This window comes from Salmo trutta, chromosome 19 (assembly GCF_901001165.1).
Source record: "Salmo trutta chromosome 19, fSalTru1.1, whole genome shotgun sequence".
NCBI lineage: Eukaryota > Metazoa > Chordata > Actinopteri > Salmoniformes > Salmonidae > Salmo > Salmo trutta.
This window is the reverse complement of record NC_042975.1, coordinates 2418446-2439325: the sequence shown is the minus strand read 5'-3', so window position 1 is coordinate 2439325 and position 20880 is coordinate 2418446. Positions and strand designations below refer to the sequence as shown.

At 45.2% G+C, this 20880-nt stretch overlaps 1 protein-coding gene across 2 annotated transcripts; it reads right to left on the bottom strand.

The window, feature by feature from the left end:
* Positions 1–1168: 1168 nt before the first annotated feature.
* Positions 1169–20736, bottom strand: LOC115153813 (solute carrier family 46 member 3). 2 transcript variants are annotated; one of them, XM_029699407.1, is made up of 8 exons: positions 20350–20736; positions 19978–20063; positions 16555–16769; positions 12490–13354; positions 7324–7407; positions 5704–5860; positions 2839–2943; positions 1169–2360 (listed from the first exon to the last, which is right to left on the bottom strand). In XM_029699407.1, the coding sequence occupies exons 3-7, from the start codon at positions 16732–16734 to the stop codon at positions 2844–2846; spliced, it is 1386 nt and encodes a 461-aa protein (XP_029555267.1). In that variant the 5' UTR covers positions 16735–16769; positions 19978–20063; positions 20350–20736; the 3' UTR covers positions 1169–2360; positions 2839–2843. The 2 variants fall into 2 exon arrangements, with proteins under 2 accessions (XP_029555267.1, XP_029555268.1); XM_029699408.1 differs by having other exon boundaries at positions 16555–16653.
* Between the last annotated feature and the right edge of the window lie 144 nt (positions 20737–20880).

Below are 20880 nucleotides of genomic sequence, written 5' to 3'. Positions count from 1 at the left end.
TGTATATAGCCTCTCTACTGTATATAACCTGTCTACCGTATATAATCTCTCTACTGTATATAACCTCTCTACTGTATATAACCTCTCTACTGTATATAACCTCTCTACTGTATATAGCCTCTACTGTATATAACCTCTCTACTGTATATAGCCTCTCTACTGTATATAGCCTCTCTACTGTATATAACCTGTCTTTTTACTGTTGTTTTTATTTCTTTACTTATCTATAGTTCACCTAATACATTTTTTTTAACTTAAAAATTGCAGTTGGTCTCTAAATAACATGACAAATAAACTTTGATTTGAATTCCAATTCAATAATAATAATATATATATATATATATATATATGCCAACAGTCTTATGCTGCATTCGTAACCATGTGGGAGATGGGAATTTACCAGCTTCGAAGTCATCAATAGCAGTTGTATCCATTCATGTGAACTCCTTTAAGAAACGCTGCTGTCAGGCGCCAGCAGCACCTGGGCAGAGGAACGTTCCCAATATCAGTGGCACTAGGCAGTAAAGGCCAATTATCATACACACGTGTGTGTGTATGTATGTATGTATGTATGTATGTATATATATATACACACACACACACACACACACACACACACACACACACACACACACACACACACACACATACGATGACTGATAAGGGGCACCGTATTGAAACCACCACCCCTCCATTTTAAAACATATTTTGGAAGCTATAGAACTGCTTTCATGTTTACAGTACATTCATTTTTTGCCATGTTTTATTCTATTACAGACATCTTATTAATGCATACTTTTAAATTATATTATGTGATCTAAAAATATATAAACAACAACAAAAATACATGTAATTTTGTCCGTGAAACATTTAATTGAAATACTGTTTAATTCCATATATGGAGGACTGCTCCTACAGGGGAGTGCCAATATGGCCGACCAGTGTCAACAAAAGTCTCTCAATGGTCAATACATAACATTGCTATCTAGGGATTTAATACATCACTTGGTTGGAGTTTCATCCTAAAACAATATTGACCCCTGGTGGCCACTATAGGAATTACACACGTTTTGCTTTTCTAGAAACCAATGACAGCAAATAACACAATCCAGCCACTTCAATGTTTAGTTGTCAGAAAACGTAGGAAAAAAAAGAGTTTCATAAATTACGTCACACATTTTATACCAATTTATTTTTTGTATTTTATTTTATATTTTTTACAATTACAAACATTTGTAGCAGTCGTAAATTATTGTGAAAATAACAGCACCATCCAATGGTTCAAAATACAACTTTTTATTTTTACATTTTCCCCTAAAGTAGTATTTTCGCAATACTGTCCTTCACATCCATGTGACTATGTTGTTTTTTTACATGATCAGTTCTGAGTTATTGATCGTTGGGGTTAATCAATCATTAAAGTGGAGGTAACCTACTGTAACAGTGTAGTTGAAGTGTATCAACCAACATAAAGTTGTTATCCTGATCTGTTTGTGACATGACGACAACGACACCAAGAGCCCTGAACTGGTCTAGGGCCCAGAGAGCAACACTGGTTGAAAAAACATGTAATTCCAACCAGTTACCATTGAAATGACGTCTTTCCAACCAGTTTTGATCACTGGGGAAACGAACAAGTCGTGACATAGTTCAGACAGAAAGTGCATTTCCTTGAGCGTCTGTACATCAGTCTATCATGTTTGTGTAAGGCAGTCATTGAGAAAGTGCTAAATGAGTTGTAGCCTGTCAGTTTGAGCCGTCTCTCCTTGTCATGTAACGACAACACCAACAGACGTGAGACCAGGAATAAAACGGGTGAAATAGAACATACACACGACGTGACATACAGTCAGTACCGATCTGTGATGAGGTAGACTACCTCTGTCTGCTATTACAGTCATTCTGTTCGATATCTAGCCGGTAATTCATTTCCCTTCAGAGGCTTCTAGTCATTAGCTACTTAAAAACATTTTGGAAAATCAATTAGTTTATTTCCTCCTTTTTTCTTTGTTTTTTTTTTTTTTTTGCAACAACGTGAATAATTGAATCGTGTACAACGTTAAAACATCGACTAATTATTCCAACCGTGAGTGATCAGAAGAATTGGGCTGTGTGTTTAATTAAAAAAGAAACGCGGTCTTACTTTACAGAGAAATTGACGCTGAGTTTAGAGGCTACGGGGAAATCAAACCAAAAAGCAACACCTGTGATACCGACACCCACCAAAACACAGCTCATTCAGCAGACCGTCTTATTCAGAGCAACTCAAGGGAACATTCAAAACAGATTTTTCCACCTTGTCGGCTCGATGATTTGAACCAAGGACCTTTTGGTTACTGGCCCGACCGCTACCTGCAACCCTGTAAATAAAAAAAGATGAATTGGACTGACTGCATTAATCATAGCACACATTGAGACATACATTTTTACATCCTACATTATTATTATTATTATTATTATTATTATTAAGGACGGCAGAAATATAACGTGTGTATGGATAAAACGTGACCAGTTTGAAGGAAACAGTTCTGAGCTCTGACAAAACCGCTTTATATTATGTTACTGAAGACTTCACTATTTACCCTGAAATGAAAATCTGACTTTATATATCAGAACAATTCAACTGAGGTAATCGATCTCTCAGAGTCCTAGTCTGCTGATTGGTTTACGAGTCCAGCTCTGTTCGTCCAACCATATGCCACCATGGGCCGATTTCCCAAAACACAGATTAAGTATAGATCTACAGTAGGCGCCAGAACAGACTCCCGCAGAGGAAGAGAAAGAGAGAGAGAGAACAAATTAAAGAGCACCAGGACAAAGTTTCTAGTCTTGCCTCACCAGACTCAGGTGAGGAGAGGGTCATCGTCTCCAGCCAGGACTTCCTCTTCTGGGATGAGGACCTCTGCCTCCTTACTTTCATCCACCCCCAGCAGCCCCACACTCCTGTAGGTCACAGAAAGAGCAAGAGAACGAGCCAGAGAGAGGGAGAGAGACGGGGAGAGATTGAGAGAGACAGAGAGAGAGCGAGAGGGAGACAGAGATTGAAATAGAGAGAGAGCAAGAGGGAGACAGAGATTGAGAGAGACAGAGAGAGAGGGAGACAGGGAGATTGAGAGAGACAGGGAGAGAGACAGAGAGCGAGACAGAGAGATTGACAGAGTGAGAGAGAAACAGGGAGTCCTGCCTCCAGTCTCTCACTACATCCTTTGACCTGCACAGAGTCTGACATTATAAAACTGGACAGGTGAAAAGGCAGATTCCCTGTGGATTACAGTTTATAGTTTTCAACTATCCGGGGCTTTTAATTCAGTGCAGATGAAAGAAAGGAGACAAGGAGGAGAAACCTCTTAAAAGTTATAGAGATGCACACTAGGTGAGTCAGCAGTGGTTCCAGACAGCCAGAGAAACTGTTGGAGAGGGGGGGCTGCCACAATGGACAGGGACGGGAGAGCCAGCAGGATGGGAGAGCCAGCGCGGCAGGATGGGAGAGCCAGCGCGGCAGGATGGGAGAGCCAGCGCGGCAGGATGGGAGAGCCAGCGCGGCAGGATGGGAGAGCCAGCGCGGCAGGATGGGAGAGCCAGCACGGCAGGTCGAGAGAGCGAGGTTAAAGTTATGAAAAGAGTTAGGCTTAGCTATAATGCTACAGTTGTCACTGACGCGACCACTAGATTGCGCTGTAGGCCCACTCCATCTAGCCACAACCGTAACCAAAACAACAGTATCATAACACCTGTCCAATGAAACGCCTACAAAGACATACCCGTCCAATGAAACGCCTACAAAGACATACCCGTCCAATGAAACGCCTACAAAGACATACCCGTCCAATGAAACGCCTACAAAGACATACCTGTGTAACAACTCACAACAACAGCCAGCCCTCGATAAGGAAACTGAAGCTGATATGAGTCAGTGAGTCCGTGTCGTCATGTGGTTGACTGAATAACATCATGGGGCAGAAGGTAGCCTAGTTGTTAGAGAGGTGAGTCAGCAATTGCTGGGATGCCAGTTTAAAATCTTGGGTCTGACGGGGAAAAAAATCTGTCGGGAAGTGAGCTGGAAACAGTAGGGTTGCTGGTATCAAATCCTAGAGGACGTTGCCTACCGTTGTGCCCTTGAGCAAAGCACTTAACCCCCCCCACCCCAGGGCAACTGCTCCACGGGCCTCTCCAGCCTGTTCGTCCTTTCGGAGGGGTTGGGATTAAGTGGAAGACCAATTTCGGTTGGACCTTGTTTACAGCTGACAAATAAAGTGATCTTAAATCACCCAGGGAAAGGTCATGTGATACACCTCATCATCACGTGTCCAGTATCGTCCTTCCTCTTCCAGACTGACATCATCATCATCATCACGTGTCCAGTATCGTCCTTCCTCTTCCAGACTGACATCATCATCATCACGTGTCCAGTATCTTCCTCTTGTTCTCTACTGGGAACTGCGTTCAGGCTGAATCTCCTGGTTCTGTAGCGTGAGGCAGCTTGATGTACAAGTACACTCTCTGGACAGGACGCTAGTCTATCGCAGGGCCTTACACCCCAATTTATTCTCCTTAATGCTGAGTGTCAAGCAGAGATGCATCAGGTCCAATTTTAACAGTATTTGGTATGACTCGGCCGGAGATCGATCTCTTAACCTTCCAATCTTAGGTTGGACACTAACCACAAGGCCACTGCTTTCAGCAGGCATGTTTTTTTCTTCCTATTTCAGTACAGATGAAAGAGAGGAGAGAAGTTTGAGATGCACCATTTGTCTCACAAACACACAAGTACTCTCACACTCACACGCAGTCACATACACATGGGATGTATCCTGGTCTGACCAACACCTCTCTAGTTCTGTCACCTTTCACCTCAGATGGAGAAGGGCAATATCGGCGGTTGTGATGGATTGAGGCAGAGCCCAGTAACAACAAACACAGAATCTCCAGTTTAAAAAAACAGACACATTTTGATGGAGATGCTTTTATGACGTTAATTAGATTTCCACTTGGGCATGTAAATTGTAGGCCAAGAGTTAAGGTCCCAATTTAATAACATCAAACCTTTGCCACAATGGACAAAATCTTTGTTGGCCCGTGGACTGATATCACACTGCAGATACTCACCTCCTTTTCACACCCAGGAGTACTCACACTGGGCCGTAGGACAACGTAGAGTACTCACACTGGGCCGTAGGACAACGTAGAGTACTCACACTGGGCCGTAGGACAACGTAGAGTACTCACACTGGGCCGTAGGACAACGTAGAGTACTCACACTGGGCCGTAGGACAACGTAGAGTACTCACACTGGGTCATAGGGACGAGACAACGTAGTGTACTCACACTGGGTCGACAACATAGAGTACTCACACTGGGCCGTAGGACAACGTAGAGTACTCACACTGGGCCGTAGGACTACGTAGAGTACTCACACTGGGTCATAGGGACGAGACTACGTAGGGTACTCACACTGGGCCGTAGGACAACGTAGAGTACTCACACTGGGTCATAGGGACGAGACTACGTAGGGTACTCACACTGGTATATTAGTAGTAGTATATAATACTCACACTAGCAGGGCCAAGGGGATGACAGAGTCATCTTAGTAGTAGTATATTAGTAGTAGTAGTAGTAGTAGTATATTAGTCTTAGTAGTAGTATATTAGTAGTAGTAGGAAGTATATTATTAGATGTATATTAGTAGTAGTATATAATACTCACACTAGCAGGGCCAATGGGATGACACAGAGTCCAGCAGACAACAGGAAGCAGAATCCAGGGTACCAGGTTACCGTGGCAGCGTAGAGACTACTGAACACAGATATCGCCACACTGCTGTTCACACTGTCCAGGCAAGCCAAGCACGCAAACAATGCTCCTACACACACACGAGAGAGAGAGAGAGACAGAGAGAGAGACAGAGAGAGAGACAGAGAGAGAGACAGAGAGAGAGACAGAGACAGACAGACAGACAGAGACAGAGAGAGAGACAGAGACAGAGACAGACAGACAGACAGAGAGAGACAGAGAGAGAGAGAGAGAGAGAGAGAGAGAGAGAGAGAGAGAGAATACACGGTCAGGTAAATTGGTTCAAACCACATACCGTAGGTTAAGCATCACTGCCCCGCAGAAGTGCTGAAAAAGTTCCTACATGACAACACTTCAGCCTAACGTTGAGACAGTCTCCATGACAACACTTCAGCCTAACGTTGAGACAGTCTCCATGACAACACTTTAGCCTAACGTTGAGACAGTCTCCATGACAACACTTTAGCCTGACGTTGAGACAGTCTCCATGACAACACTTTAGCCTAACGTTGAGACAGTCTCCATGACAACACTTCAGCCTAACGTTGAGACAGTCTCCATGACAACACTTCAGCCTAACGTTGAGACGGTCTCCATGACAACACATCAGCCTAACGTTGAGACGGTCTCCATTACAACACATCAGCCTAACGTTGAGACAGTCTCCATGACAACACATCAGCCTAACGTTGAGACGGTCTCCATGACAACACTGCAGCCTAACGTTGAGACAGAAAGAGCAGGGTACATCTCCTGTTATGTAGGTCCAGGACAGAACGGTTGCTTTGCATTCCACATCGTTTAGTCAAGTGTCCGTGTAGGAGAGGACGGCTTGAAAAGAAGAGCACTTCAGACATGGCTCTCTGGTCGGACAAGGGTCCTACTCTGTGGTCTAGAACGTTCTCTGTTTAAACAAACCACGGGTCAGGAATGGACAAACACAGGCGCAGACACATGGCAACATGATAACATATACATTGTATAACTAACTTAATTTTGCTGGACCCCAGGAAGAGTAGCTGCTGCCTTGGCAGGAACTAATGGGGATCCATAATAAACCCCAGGAAGAGTAGCTGCCGCCTTGGCAGGAACTAATGGGGATCCATAATAAACCCCAGGAAGAGTAGCTGCTGCCTTGACAGGAACTAATGGGGATCCATAATAAACCCCAGGAAGAGTAGCTGCTGCCTTGGCAGGAACTAATGGGGATCCATAATAAACCCCAGGAAGAGTAGCTGCTGCCTTGGCAGGAACTAATGGGGATCCATAATAAACCCCAGGAAGAGTAGCTGCTGCCTTGGTAGGAACTAATGGGGATCCATAATAAACCCCAGGAAGAGTAGCTGCTGCCTTGGCAGGAACTAATGGGGATCCATAATAAACCCCAGGAAGAGTAGTTGCTGAAAGGCATGGAAATAAGTCTAAATAAATCTGTATGTTTCATTCTCAATAACTTTATTAACGGATGTGCTTTTTTTAAAAATCGGGTTTTAAAGCATTAGTTTAGTCAAAGAAACTGAACTAAAAACTCACCCTGCTCGGTCTTTGACACGATCTTCGACATCATGGATCTCAGCACAGGGAATGGCATGATGGACAGAAGCATTGGAAGCCTGACTGAGAAGAACAAACATGACAGATTTACTTGTAGATTTTATTCCTGAATTGTTACTTGTTAGTTTTAATTTTTATAACATTGTTATCCCATGTATGATTTTTGTTGTTGTTAATTTTAAGTAATATTGTTGCTCAAACATATTGTTCATTTTTGTAATATTTCCTATAAATTTCTTTGGCAACAGTGGAAACCATGGCAAACCCTCCATTCATGTCAAAGAATTTATTGAATTGAATTCAGAGGGACAGAGAGAGAGAGAGGGGGACAGAGAGAGAGAGACAGAGAGAGAGAGAGAGAGAGAGAGAGAGAGAGAGAGGGGGACAGAGAGAGAGAGAGAGGGGGGACAGAGAGAGAGAGAGAGAGAGGGACAGAGAGAGAGAGAGGGACAGAGAGAGAGAGAGAGAGAGAGAGAGAGAGAGAGAGAGAGAGAGAGAGAGAGAGAGAGAGGGGGACAGAGAGAGAGAGAGAGAGAGAGGGACAGAGAGAGAGAGAGAGAGAGAGAGAGGGGGACAGAGAGAGAGGGGGACAGATAGAGGGACAGAGAAAGAGAGGGGGACAGAGCCAGGGACAGAGAGGGCTTACATCACATCATTGACTCACTAGGTTCTCCATCCATATCTGAACAGCATCAGGTTATGTCATTTTTGTTTGTTGTCCCTTTTGGAAAGGAGCTAGATAGAGACCTGATTGACAGAACTGTTGGCTAAACCTTTGTGGTAATTCATGTATTACAAAGATCATTGAAAACGTCATTAAATCAGATTTCACAGCCATAATCAAATAAAACAGCCCCAGAACGGTGCCAAGTAAATCGTCCTATTCAGGCTGCACATCATTCAGTTCAGTGTGTCAAATCCGGACCTCTGGTAGTCTCTATGGGGTGCCACAGGGTTCAATTCTCAGGCCGACTCTTTTGTCTGTGTACATCAATGATGTCGCTCTCGCTGCAGGTGATTCCTTGATCCACCTCTACGCAGACGACACCATTCTGTATACATCTGGCCCTTCTTTGTTAACAACCCTCCTGACGAGCTTCAATGTCATACAACTCTCCTTCCGTGGCCTCCAACTGCTCTTCAACGCTAGTAAAACTAAATGCATGCTCTTCAACCGATCGCTGCCTGCACCTGCCCGCCCGTCCACTTAGAATATGTGGACATCTACAAATACCTAGGTGTCTGGCTAGACTGTAAACTCTCCTTCCAGACTCACATTAAGCATCTCCAATCCAAAATTAAATCTAGAATCGGCTTCCTATTTCGCAACAAAGCATCCTTCACTCATGCTGCCAAACATACCCTCGTAAAACTGACCATCCTACCGATCCTCGACTTCGGCGATGTCATTTACAAAATAGCCTCCAACACTCTACTCAGCAAATTGGATGCAGTCTATCACAGTGCCATCCGTTTTGTCACCAAAGCCCCATATACAACCCACCACTGCGACCTGTATGCACTCGTTGGCTGGCATTCGCTTCATATTCATGACCAAACACACTGGCTCCAGGTCATCTATAAGCCTTATCTCAGTTCACTGGTCACCATAGCAACACCCGCCCGTAGCACGCGCTCCAGCTGGTATATCTCACTGGTCACCATAGCAACACCCACTGGTCATCCCCAAAGCCAACACCTCCCTGTGGACTATACTGGGAGACCCTCCCCTGTAGACTATACTGAGAGACCCTCCCCTGTAGACTATACTGGGAGACCCTCCCCTGTAGGCTATACTGGGAGACCCTCCCCTGTAGGCTATACTGGGAGACCCTCCCCTGTAGGCTATACTGGGAGACCCTCCCCTGTAGGCTATACTGGGAGACCCTCCCCTGTAGACTATACTGGGAGACCCTCCCCTGTAGACTATACTGGGAGACCCTCCCCTGTAGGCTATACTGGGAGACCCTCCCCTGTAGGCTATACTGGGAGACCCTCCCCTGTAGGCTATACTGGGAGACCCTCCCCTGTAGGCTATACTGGGAGACCCTCCCCTGTAGGCTATACTGGGAGATCCTCCCCTGTAGGCTATACTGGGAGACCCTCCCCTGTAGACTATACTGGGAGACCCTCCCCTGTAGACTATACTGGGAGACCCTCCCCTGTGGACTATACTGGGAGACCATCCCCTGTGGACTATACTGGGAGACCCTCCCCTGTGGACTATACTGGGAGACCCTCCCCTGTCCCCTGTGGACTATACTGGGAGACCCTCCCCTGTCCCCTGTGGACTATACTGGGAGACCCTCCCCTGTCCCCTGTAGACTATACTGGGAGACCCTCCCCTGTAGACTATACTGGGAGACCCTCCCCTGTCCCCTATACTGGGAGACCCTCCCCTGTAGACTATACTGGGAGACCCTCCCCTGTCCCCTGTACTGGGAGACCCTCCCCTGTCCGCTGTACTGGGAGACCCTCCCCTGTGAACTATACTGGGAGACCCTCCCCCTGTCCCCTGTGGACTATACTGGGAGACCCTCCCCTATAGACTATACTGGGAGACCCTCCCCTGTAGACTATACTGGGAGACCCTCCCCTGTAGACTATACTGGGAGACCCTCCCCTGTAGACTATACTGGGAGACCCTCCCCTGTAGACTATACTGGGAGACCCTCCCCTGTAGACTATACTGGGAGACCCTCCCCTGTCCATCAGTATCCTGTGGGTTAAACTGGGAGCGGTACCATCCAACCAATAAAACCTCATACCAGTGAGGGTCAACGGTGATGTCCAGCTCTCCATAGCCCAAATATCTCCTATAGTCAACCCTTTAAACAATGCCCAAGACGCTGCCAGACCCCTGGCTGGTTCACCGCTAGGTAACCCTTACCCCCTGCTGCTATATGGCAGGGAGATGGCCTCCACAATCCAATGGGAGAGACACTGCTTAGCCATGACTTACAGGAAGGGTGTACAGGCAGCGTGTTGAGTTCTCCAACAAGTTTAGCCGAACCCAAAGCCATGAGCAGCGAGGTTCTGTAGGAGAGGTTTTTCAGATCCACTAACTCCAGAGGCTCAAAAGGTGGCCGCACACAGTGCCTCCAAAACCAGCACCAAGACCCACGTGGGCTCAATAGGTTCTAGAAACCGGCCCCTGACAAGACGTACACCTTTCAGGAACCACGTCCCCCAGGACCCTCCGGTGAGGCTGCGTCAACTCTACTATAACATGCTGAGATCGCAGCCAGGTAGACTTTTAACGTAGAGAATGTGCGTCCCAGTTCGATAAACTCCAGTAGAAACAAATGGAGTCCTTTTATCTTGGCACCTATACGGTCGCCTCAGAGAGGGATTGAGGGAGCCCTGGAGACTGGAGGGATTGAGGGGGCCCTGGAGACTGGAGGGATTGAGGGCCCTGGAGGGATTGAGGGCCCTGGAGGGATTGAGGGAGCCCTGGAGGGATTGAGGGAGCCCTGGAGGGATTGAGGGAGCCCTGGAGACTGGAGGGATTGAGGGAGCCCTGGAGGGATTAAGGGAGCCCTGGAGGGATTGAGGGAGCCCTGGAGGGATTGAGGGAGCCCTGGAGGGATTGCCTGGAGGGATTGAGGGAGCCCTGGAGGGATTGAGGGAGCCCTGGAGGGATTGAGGGAGCCCTGGAGGGATTGAGGGAGCCCTGGAGGGATTGAGGGGGCCCTGGAGGGATTGAGGGGGCCCTGGAGGGATTGAGGGAGCCCTGGAGGGATTGAGGGAGCCCTGGAGGGATTGAGGGAGCCCTGGAGGGATTGAGGGAGCCCTGGAGACTGGAGGGATTGAGGGAGCCCTGGAGGGATTGAGGGAGCCCTGATATCAATTATAGTCCCAGGGGAACGACCCCTATCATAGAAGATATCAATTATAGTCCCAGGGGAACGACCCCTATCATAGAATATATCAATTATAGTCCCAGGGGAACGACCCCTATCATAGAAGACCTCATCCCCGGTAGAACCAGGAACTGTCAAAAATCGTACTGTGCGTGTAACAGTGTAGGTTTTGTCCCTCTCTTCGCCCCAACCTGGGCTCGAACCAGGGACCCTCTGCACACATCAACAACTGACACCCCACGAAGCATCGTTACCCATCGCGCCACAAAAGCCGCGGCCCTCGCAGAGCAAGGGGAAACCCTACTTCAAGTCTCAGAGCGAGTGACGTCACTGATTGAAACGCTATTAGCGCGCACCCCCGCTAACTAACTAGCCATTTCACATCGGTTACATGCGCACCAACAAAAATTGGGTCAAGCAGAGCTGGAACCCAGACACCTGTCAGAGGATAGAATGTTACCCATGTGAATACCCTCCTTATTCCTGACCATGTGAATACCCTCCTTATTCCTGACCATGTGAATACCCTCCTTATTCCTGACCATGTGAATACCCTCCTTATTCCTGACCATGTGAATACCCTCCTTATTCCTGACCATGTGAATACCCTCCTTATTCCTGACCATGTGAATACCCTCCTTATGCATGACCATGTTACCGTGTGAAAACCCTCCTTATTCCTGACCATGTGAATACCCTCCTTATTCCTGACCATGTGAATACCCTCCTTATTCCTGACCATGTGAATACCCTCCTTATTCCTGACCATGTGAATACCCTCCTTATTCCTGACCATGTGAAAACCCTCCTTATGCATGACCATGTTACCATGTGAAAACCCTCCTTATTCCTGACCATGTGAAACCCTCCTTATTCCTGACCATGTGAATACCCTCCTTATTCCTGACCATGTGAATACCCTCCTTATGCATGACCATGTTACCATGTGAAAACCCTCCTTATTCCTGACCATGTGAAACCCTCCTTATTCCTGACCATGTGAATACCCTCCTTATTCCTGACCAAGTGAATACCCTCCTTATTCCTGACCATGTTACCACATGAATATCCTCCTTATTCCAGACCACGTGAATATTCTCCTTATTCCTGACCATGTGAATACCCTCCTTATTCCTGACCATGTGAATACCCTCCTTATTCCTGACCATGTGAATACCCTCCTTAGTCCTGACCATGTGAATACCCTCCTTATTCCTGACCATGTGAATACCCTCCTTATTCCTGACCATGTTACCATGTGAATACCCTCCTTATTCCTTACCCAGGAACATCATGAGCGTGGTCTTGGCGAAGGCCACCAGGGTCATACCCGCCATGACGCTCAGTATCCCTATGAGAATGATGACGAGGTTGGGCACGCCGCAGCGAGAGAACACCGTCACGCCCACGAAGCTGGTCAGGAACACCGTCATGGACAGCGCAGAGCCGTAGCCAATCAGGATCTCGTTCCAGCACAGCGGCTGGTTGAGCTCGTACAGCGTGATCATGGAGAGCCCGCCCATGTTGGCGAAGGAGAAGGAGCCGAAGAGGAGCAGGAGAAGGATCAGGAGGACTTGGCGCCTCCTGCTGGCCCCTGCAAACAGCTGGTAGACCCCGTAGGCCAGCTGATGCATGGCGGTGCGACGCAGGGAGCCGTCCAGGGGTCGTTGGAGCGTCTCCTCCAGGACGAAGACGGCGTAGAGCAGGTTGAAACACAGGAACAGAGCAGAGGTGAAGAAGGGCCAGTTGAAGCCTGCTGCTCGGAGGAAGTATCCCGTAGAGAGAGAGGCCACTCCAGACAGCAGGCCGATCACCATGTCCACCCCGGCCATACGCAGGGTCTTCTGCTGTCCGTCCTCACACAGGTCAGCGATGTAGGAGAAACAGCCACCCAGGAAGGTCCCAGAGCCCCCGAACAGGGCGCTGACGAACGACGCGACGATGAGGAGATAGAGGTTAAGCTCGAAGAAGGAGACTGCCAGGAAGGACAGCGCGTAGAACAGAGAGCCAATCAGAGGCAGGATGATGGTGATCTTGCGTCCGCGCTGGTCGCTGTAGGCAACGAGGATGAAGGTGACGGCCAGAGAGGGGATCATGGAGAAGAGCTCGGTGTAGAGGGAGAAGAGAGACGCCGCCTTCTGGACCTCCTGGTGTAAACAGAAAACAACAAGGTAAACAAACACGTAAACAACAACAGCAAGGGAGTTGTCATGGAGAAGAGGGTGGAGTTATTAATGTTGCTTCTGCTGAAAACACAATCAGTTAAACACACGGGGTAATGGATAATGTCACTGATGGATGGGAGAAAACACACAACCGTGAGAACACAGAAGGACCTGTAACATATTACAGGCAGACAGTTCCACACAGAACACACACTATCCATCCACAGAGATTGACTGCAGACTATTATATGGCCATGATGAAAAAGAGGAAGTACACAAAGTGAAAAGGAGAAATGTGGCAATGCTCTGCTCTGTTATAGATCAGTATGACATGGAAATAGAATGTTATTTATGTCAATCTAGGTTTCAAGCCGGAGGAAGCTAACCCACAACAGGTGTAGACTACAGGTGGTTCTTGCCTTTCAAAAAAATCGAGAACAAGCAGGCATCTCCTGAACAAGTAATTAATCAGTCTCCTGTCAACCAGCTACTGTAACCTCCTAGTTGGTTACAAAATAAAATTGAAATTTCATCAGCCGGTGATTGTCAAGCAAATAACAGTCGGTCTCACGGTAATTGACCGTTAATTAACATAAACACATTTCATATCCTGGCCTCCACACACAGCCTACAAACCACTGATGCAGACCTTTGGAACATCTACATTTTAAAAAGTCTAATAAATCCAATATAATATAGCCTACACCTTCACAATAAATCCATTATTTATTTTAGACAGGTCTAAAGAAACATGATATGAAGAAAATGTAGTCTATTTTCAGAAGAACTGAATAGCATACTCTGAGTTGTCCTTATGTTAGGTCCTGATGTGGCTGTGCCATATGGCTGTGGGGCTACACTAGTTCATTTAGCAGGTCCTGATGTGGCTGTGCCATATGGCTGTGGACTACACTAGTTCATTTAGCAGATAAGATTTGTTTAGAATTCCGTGGTATTATTTTATATTATAGTATGAAGAATACAATTGAACAAAGCTGAATAAAATAGACAGCATATTTTCCTCCAAACGATTTGAGGAAGTGAGCATGAGGCTAGTCTGTGTTGAGCGGTTAACAAAGAAATAACTGTTCCTATATGCTTAATTTAGAGTTATTAATGTAACTTTAGTTGTTCTACAAATGCTGTATGTGTTGATGTTTAATACATTGTAAGGCTGCATGATGAGACTCAGATGATGATTTGAAAAAGTCGCTGGAAAGGCATGAGCTCTGCTTTGTTTTTTTTGTGCGCAGGCTGTACACACTTCAGTCTCTCACTGACAATTTGACAAGCATTTGATAATGCCTCGAATTTCCCGGCAGCATCCCATTTGTGGCCGTAAAGAAATCCCCCCCCCAAAAAATAAAATCTATGGCCGTTGTGCCCTTCTCCCTGAGTGCTGCCTTCGCACCGCTAACTCACACAGCTCTCCACCACATGATCGGGTCTTTCTCACAGGCTACAAGTGAAGACAGACACATCGAGGAAGCAACAGCGCGTGTCTTTAATCCGTGGTGCATATTAAATAAAGGTGAAATATATATATTTTTTTTTATAAATATTGAAGATATTGGAACAACTGTCCACATTTACTTTATGTCAGCCAACAAGATGAGTAGGCCTAACGAACAACAAAAGCATTAGCCTATGTCAATCTACTACCCCCCCATAGTACAACAGTTCACCTAGTCTATGCGAGAAATAAATATTCCAAACAATCTGGGACAGTTGTGGGATGTTATTATGGGATGAGATAGATCCCAAATTAATACAACCACTAGAATAAAAAAAAACTGGTTTTTTTTTTACGCAATGTGGCTGACGCAACAGATCAGAACATTTAGCTTAAAATGTTCATAAACTATTAGTCTATTTCCTCACATTATAAGCGCAGCAATGCACACATGGTAGTAGGATATAAGCATGAATGTTCCATTAGCAGGAAAAACAACATTATCAAAAGTGACCACAAAAGCAATTGTGCATGTAATGATTTTATTATTAAAAAAAATGTTTTATTTTATTTTTTTATTGCGCAATTGCCTATAGAAATGTTGAGCAACATGAGATCTCATGAAGTGTTTGATTAGATTTTCCATTACATTTATGTCAGAGTGATTAGAGGGACAATAGAGTGCTGAGTACCAGCCCTAGTTACAACCACGTTAACAATTACAGTGACCTGCTACTATAAAAAGGCCTAAAAAGCCTGCTTCATACACTAACGTATAGGATTCAGTGTGTCGCTAAAGAATCATACCTCCCCATTTAGGGTATTACCCCATTACAAAAATGTACCAGCCGTGGGGACTAAGATTTCAGGTGCCTGGTTTTCCTTAGTACTCAGCTTATAGTGTGGAAACAGTAGGATATATTATATATTTATCTATCAGGGTAGACACGATCACGTGATGGAGATATTATATTATATTATATTATATATATATATATATATATATATATATATATATATATATATATATATTTCTCAACTCGGAATATGTTTCTCCTGCATAGTGAGACCGACATAGTAACGGGTCTTCTAGCACTGTCAGTAGACGTCATCGACATACATTTTATTGATAAATGTAGACAGTAGACATGTTATTGAGAAATGTAGACAGTGCTCAAGAAATGACAGTCCACCGTTACTTTTTCAAAAATGATTTGAATCTATACACTAAATATAATTTGATTACAAAGTCTGCTATGACAAGTAAAACAAAACAAGAGTAAATGTTGTTTTGTTGGTGAGGGTTTCTACAGTAACTAACCTCATGGTGGAGACAGGATGTGTTACAGGGTAGGATGTGTTGTCAGAGACAGGGTAGGATAGGGTGTCCGAACAGGGTAGGATGTGGTGTCAGAGACAGGGTAGAATGTGGTGTCAGATACAGGGTAGGATGTGGTGTCAGAGACAGGGTAGAATGTGGTGTCAGAGACAGGGTAGAATGTGGTGTCAGAGACAGGGTAGAATGTGGTGTCAGAGACAGGGTAAGATGTGGTGTCAGAGACAGGGTAAGATGTGGTGTCAGAGTCGGGTTGGATGTGGTTTCAGAGAGAGGGTAGGATGTGTTGTCAGAGACAGGGTAGGATGTGGTGTCAGAGACAGGGTAGGATGTGGTGTCAGAGACAGGGTAGGATGTGGTGTCAGATACAGGGTAGATTCTACAGTAACTAACCTCATGGCTGCTGGTGTTGGAGGGGTCGCACCGTGATGTGTTGTCAGAGACAGGGTAGGTGCTGTTGGTTAGCTCCTGCCATAGCCTCCTGTAGACATACTGCGGTACCAGAGGATAGACCAGGAAATTGGCGAAAGCATAGAAGGCTACCAGTGGCTCTATCAGAAATAACCCCTTCATTCTTCCCAGGGGAGATTGGACTCAAAGACAGATCCCTGGAAGACAAGGTAGGAAGGTTCAGTGGACATACAGATCCTTGAGACGGGAGAGGACAAACAGACAGATTCCTGGAAGACAAGGTAGGAGAGTTCAGTGGACATACAGATCCTTGAGACGGGAGAGGACAAACAGACAGATTCCAGGAAGACAAGGTAGGAGAGTTCAGTGGACATACAGATCCTTGAGAGGGGAGAGGACAAACAGACAGATTCCTGGAAGACAAGGTAGGAGAGTTCAGTGGACATACAGATCCTTGAGACGGGAGAGGACACTACAGACAGATCCCTCAATGATCTGAACTGTCTAGCTATCCACTGAACTCCTCTACCTTGTCTTCCAGGGGAGTGGACAGAGATCCCTGGGAGGGGAGTGGACAGAGATCCCTGGGAGGGGAGTGGACTAGAGGTCGACCGATTAGTCGGCATGGCCGATTAATTAGGGCCGATATTAAGTTTTCATAACAATCGGTAATCAGCATTTTTGGACGGTGATTAGACAATTACATTGCATTCCACGAGGAGACTGCGTGGCAGTCTGACCACCTGTTACGCAAGTGCAGCAAGGAGCCAAGGTAAGTTGCTAGCTAGCATTAAACTTCTTAACATAATCACTAGGGACCCCCCCGCCAAGGCAGCAGCTACTCTTCCTGGGGTTTATTATGGATCCCCATTAGTTCCTGTCAAGGCAGCAGCTACTCTTCCTGGGGTTTATTATGGATCCCCATTAGTTCCTGCCAAGGCAGCAGCTACTCTTCCTGGGGTTTATTATGGATCCCCATTAGTTCCCGCCAAGGCAGCAGCTACTCTTCCTGGGGTTTATTATGGATCCCCATTAGTTCCTGCCAAGGCAGCAGCTACTCTTCCTAGGGTTTATTATGGATCCCCATTAGTTCCTGTCAAGGCAGCAGCTACTCTTCCTGGGGTTTATTATGGATCCCCATTAGTTCCTGCCAAGGCAGCAGCTACTCTTCCTGGGATTTATTATGGATCCCCATTAGTTCCTGCCAAGGCAGCAGCTACTCTTCCTGGGATTTATTATGGATCCCCATTAGTTCCTGCCAAGGCAGCAGCTACTCTTCCTGGGGTTTATTATGGATCCCCATTAGTTCCGGCCAAGGCTGCAGCTACTCTTCCTGGGGTTTATTATGGATCCCCATTAGTTCCTGCCAAGGCAGCAGCTACTCTTCCTAGGGTTTATTATGGATCCCCATTAGTTCCTGCCAAGGCAGCAGCAACTCTTCCTGGATTCCAACCACATTAAGGTGGTTGGTTACTTCATTTTTATGCTGATGATGCTGTTATGCCTCATCTCTTACAAAAGCTTTCCAGAACTTGCAAACTGCTTTTTATACTGTTCAACATACCTTGTGTCAATTGAAGCTTATCCTCAATACTGACAAAACTAAACTACTGGTGTTTTCTAAAGCAAGAAATAGACCTCTGAACCTTTCACCTATTACTACCTGTCAGGGCAATGAGATTGTAACCTCATATAAATATCTTGGAATTTTGATTGATGATGGCATCTCTTTTAAAATGCATATTCAACAACTTACAAAAAATTTAAGCTGAAATTAGGATTTTATTTTAGGAAAAAGGCCTGTTTTTCTTTTGAAGCCAGAAGGAGGCTAGTATCAGCTACATTTATGCCTTTACTAGACTATGGGGATATTTTATATATGAATGCTTCCGCTCAGTGTTTGAGATCAATTGACACCCTTTACCATGGCACTCTGAGATTTATTATAAACTGCAAAACCCTTACGCACCACTGCACTTTATATACCAGGGTTGGCTGGCCTTCTCTAGTCACTCGTAGGCTCAGTCACTGGTATACTTTTATTTACAAAGCCATTTTGGGTTTACTACCATTTTATTGTTCAGAAATGTGGTGGGTACTCTCTTCGTTCGCTGGACATTATCCTGCTAACTGTTCCAAATGTCCGAACTGAATTTGGTAGAAGGGCTTTTACGTACTCTGCGCCATCGTCTTGGAACGCCTTACAAAATACTTTTAAACTGGAAGAACTCGTCCCGATTGGTATTTTTAAATCATTGATGAAGGATCTTGAGACTGATTCCCTGACATGTCAATGTTTTTAATTTGCTGTTTTTGATTTTGTTATACTCTTGTGAATTCTATGGTTTTTACTAGATTACTTGTAGTTTTTCATGTTGTTTGTCTGTAATTTTTATAGACTTGGCGCTGCCCATCTCGGCCAGGACACTCTTGAAAAAGAGATTTTAAATCTCAATGAGCCCTTCCTGGTTAAATAAAGGTTAAATCAAATAAATAAAAAAAAGTACATCAGACAAAAAACGAACTTAATCAGTACATCATTACACCACTACATATCTACCACACAAGATGTGTAATACCACTATACAACAATATGAACATTTACATGTGTGTAGAGTACGTCTGCGAGTGTCTGTCTCTAAACAGTCTGCGAGTGTCTGTCTCTAAACAGTCTGCGTGTGTCTGTCTCTAAACAGTCTGCGAGTGTCTGTCTAAACAGTCTGCGAGTGTCTGTCTCTAAACAGTCTGCGTGTGTCTGTCTCTAAACAGTCTGCGAGTGTCTGTCTCTAAACAGTCTGCGAGTGTCTGTCTCTAAACAGTCTGCGAGTGTCTGTCTCTAAACAGTCTGCGAGTGTCTGTCTCTAAACAGTCTGCGAGTGTCTGTCTCTAAACAGTCTGCGAGTGTCTGTCTCTAAACAGTCTGCGTGTGTCTGTCTCTAAACAGTCTGCGTGTGTCTGTCTCTAAACAGTCTGCGTGTGTCTGTCTCTAAACAGTCTGCGAGTGTCTGTCTCTAAACAGTCTGCAGTTTTATCCCCCCCATGTGATTTTACTCCTTGCAGGAGTTACCTGACGTGGAATAGAGTTCCATGTAATCATGACTGTGTAGTACTGTGCGTTTCCCGGAGTCTGTTCTGGACAAGGGACTGTAAAGAGACCTCTGAAGGCATGTCTTGTGGGGTACGCTTAGTGTCTGAGCTGTTTGCTGTTATGATGTGTCAAGATTAGCTGACACAAACAGGAACTGATGAGATGTAGCCTGCTACTATAAAAAAAAAGGTGAGCAAAGTGTAACCATGCCAACACTTTGCTCACTGACTGACCAAGTTCATAGGATAAAGTAGGGTAAATGTAATGTAAATTATTAAGAACATGCAACAACAACAAAAAATAAGTCAATTTCTCACCTTTTAGATTGTCATTTGGTTCAGAGTAAGTATGTTAAAGCGCCTTTCCCACTGGTCCTGGATGTTCAGACCATTTCTGCGGACATCTGTTGAGAGTTTGGTGATATTTACCACTTATGAAAGGTTTAATTTCCTGTGTTCAGCCCCCCTCTGCCCTGTGATTGGATAGCACTCAGTGGAGAGTCCCAGAACAACTGTACCGTGAGGCTTGTTTCCCACACAGCACAACATTTACACACAGTCACTGACAGCCTTCTTCGTCTTTCTGTTTTCCTACACATCTAATTATTATTATTTTTAATTATTTTATTTTATTAGTATTAAATCTGAATTATTTAACCAAAATATGACGTTCAAAGGGAACTAATTTACCTGTATGGAATCTCCTCTTGAATTAGTTTATCTTGGTGTTGCTGTATTCACTTTTCCTCCGTCAGTTAAGTGACTTTTCTTCTAATTATCCCTAACTTTGTGTAAATGTGATTTAAGGTTAACGTGTCGTCACGTCACGTTGAAACGTACTGCGGGCGGTGGCAGGAGAAATACGTCTTTGTTATTATTATTATTATTTGTGTTGGAGGACCGAGACGAAAAACCCGGTAGCGAAATGTCATTTGTCTACGGTGTACCATTTAAAAGGATGGATAAACACGGGGAAATAACTCCGGTTTGAGTTAGTTAGTCGGGGCGACAGGTAGTCTGGTGGTTAGAGTGATGGACCAGGACATCTGTCTTTCTGTTCCCAGGTAGGCCGTCACTGGAAATAACCATTTGTTCTTTAACTGACTTGTCTAGTTAAATAAAACATGTTGCTCCTGCCATACTGTATCAGCCAAGCCGTTAAGTGTTCGTGACAAGCTATTATTCAACATACCGTTACTGTATTTTGGAAATAATTGGTAA

What these genes read in the sequence shown, in the direction of transcription:
- LOC115153813 (XM_029699407.1), bottom strand. Translation starts at nt 16,734, where the DNA reads ATGAAGGGGTTATTTCTGATAGAGCCACTGGTAGCCTTCTATGCTTTC. An exon ending in CCAACACCAGCAGCCATGAG is followed by an intron (nt 13,355 to 16,554) that starts GTTAGTTACTGT and finishes TGTTTACACCAG; the next exon opens with GAGGTCCAGAAGGCGGCGTC. An exon ending in CACGCTCATGATGTTCCTGG is followed by an intron (nt 7,408 to 12,489) that starts GTAAGGAATAAG and finishes TGTTCTTCTCAG; the next exon opens with TCAGGCTTCCAATGCTTCTG.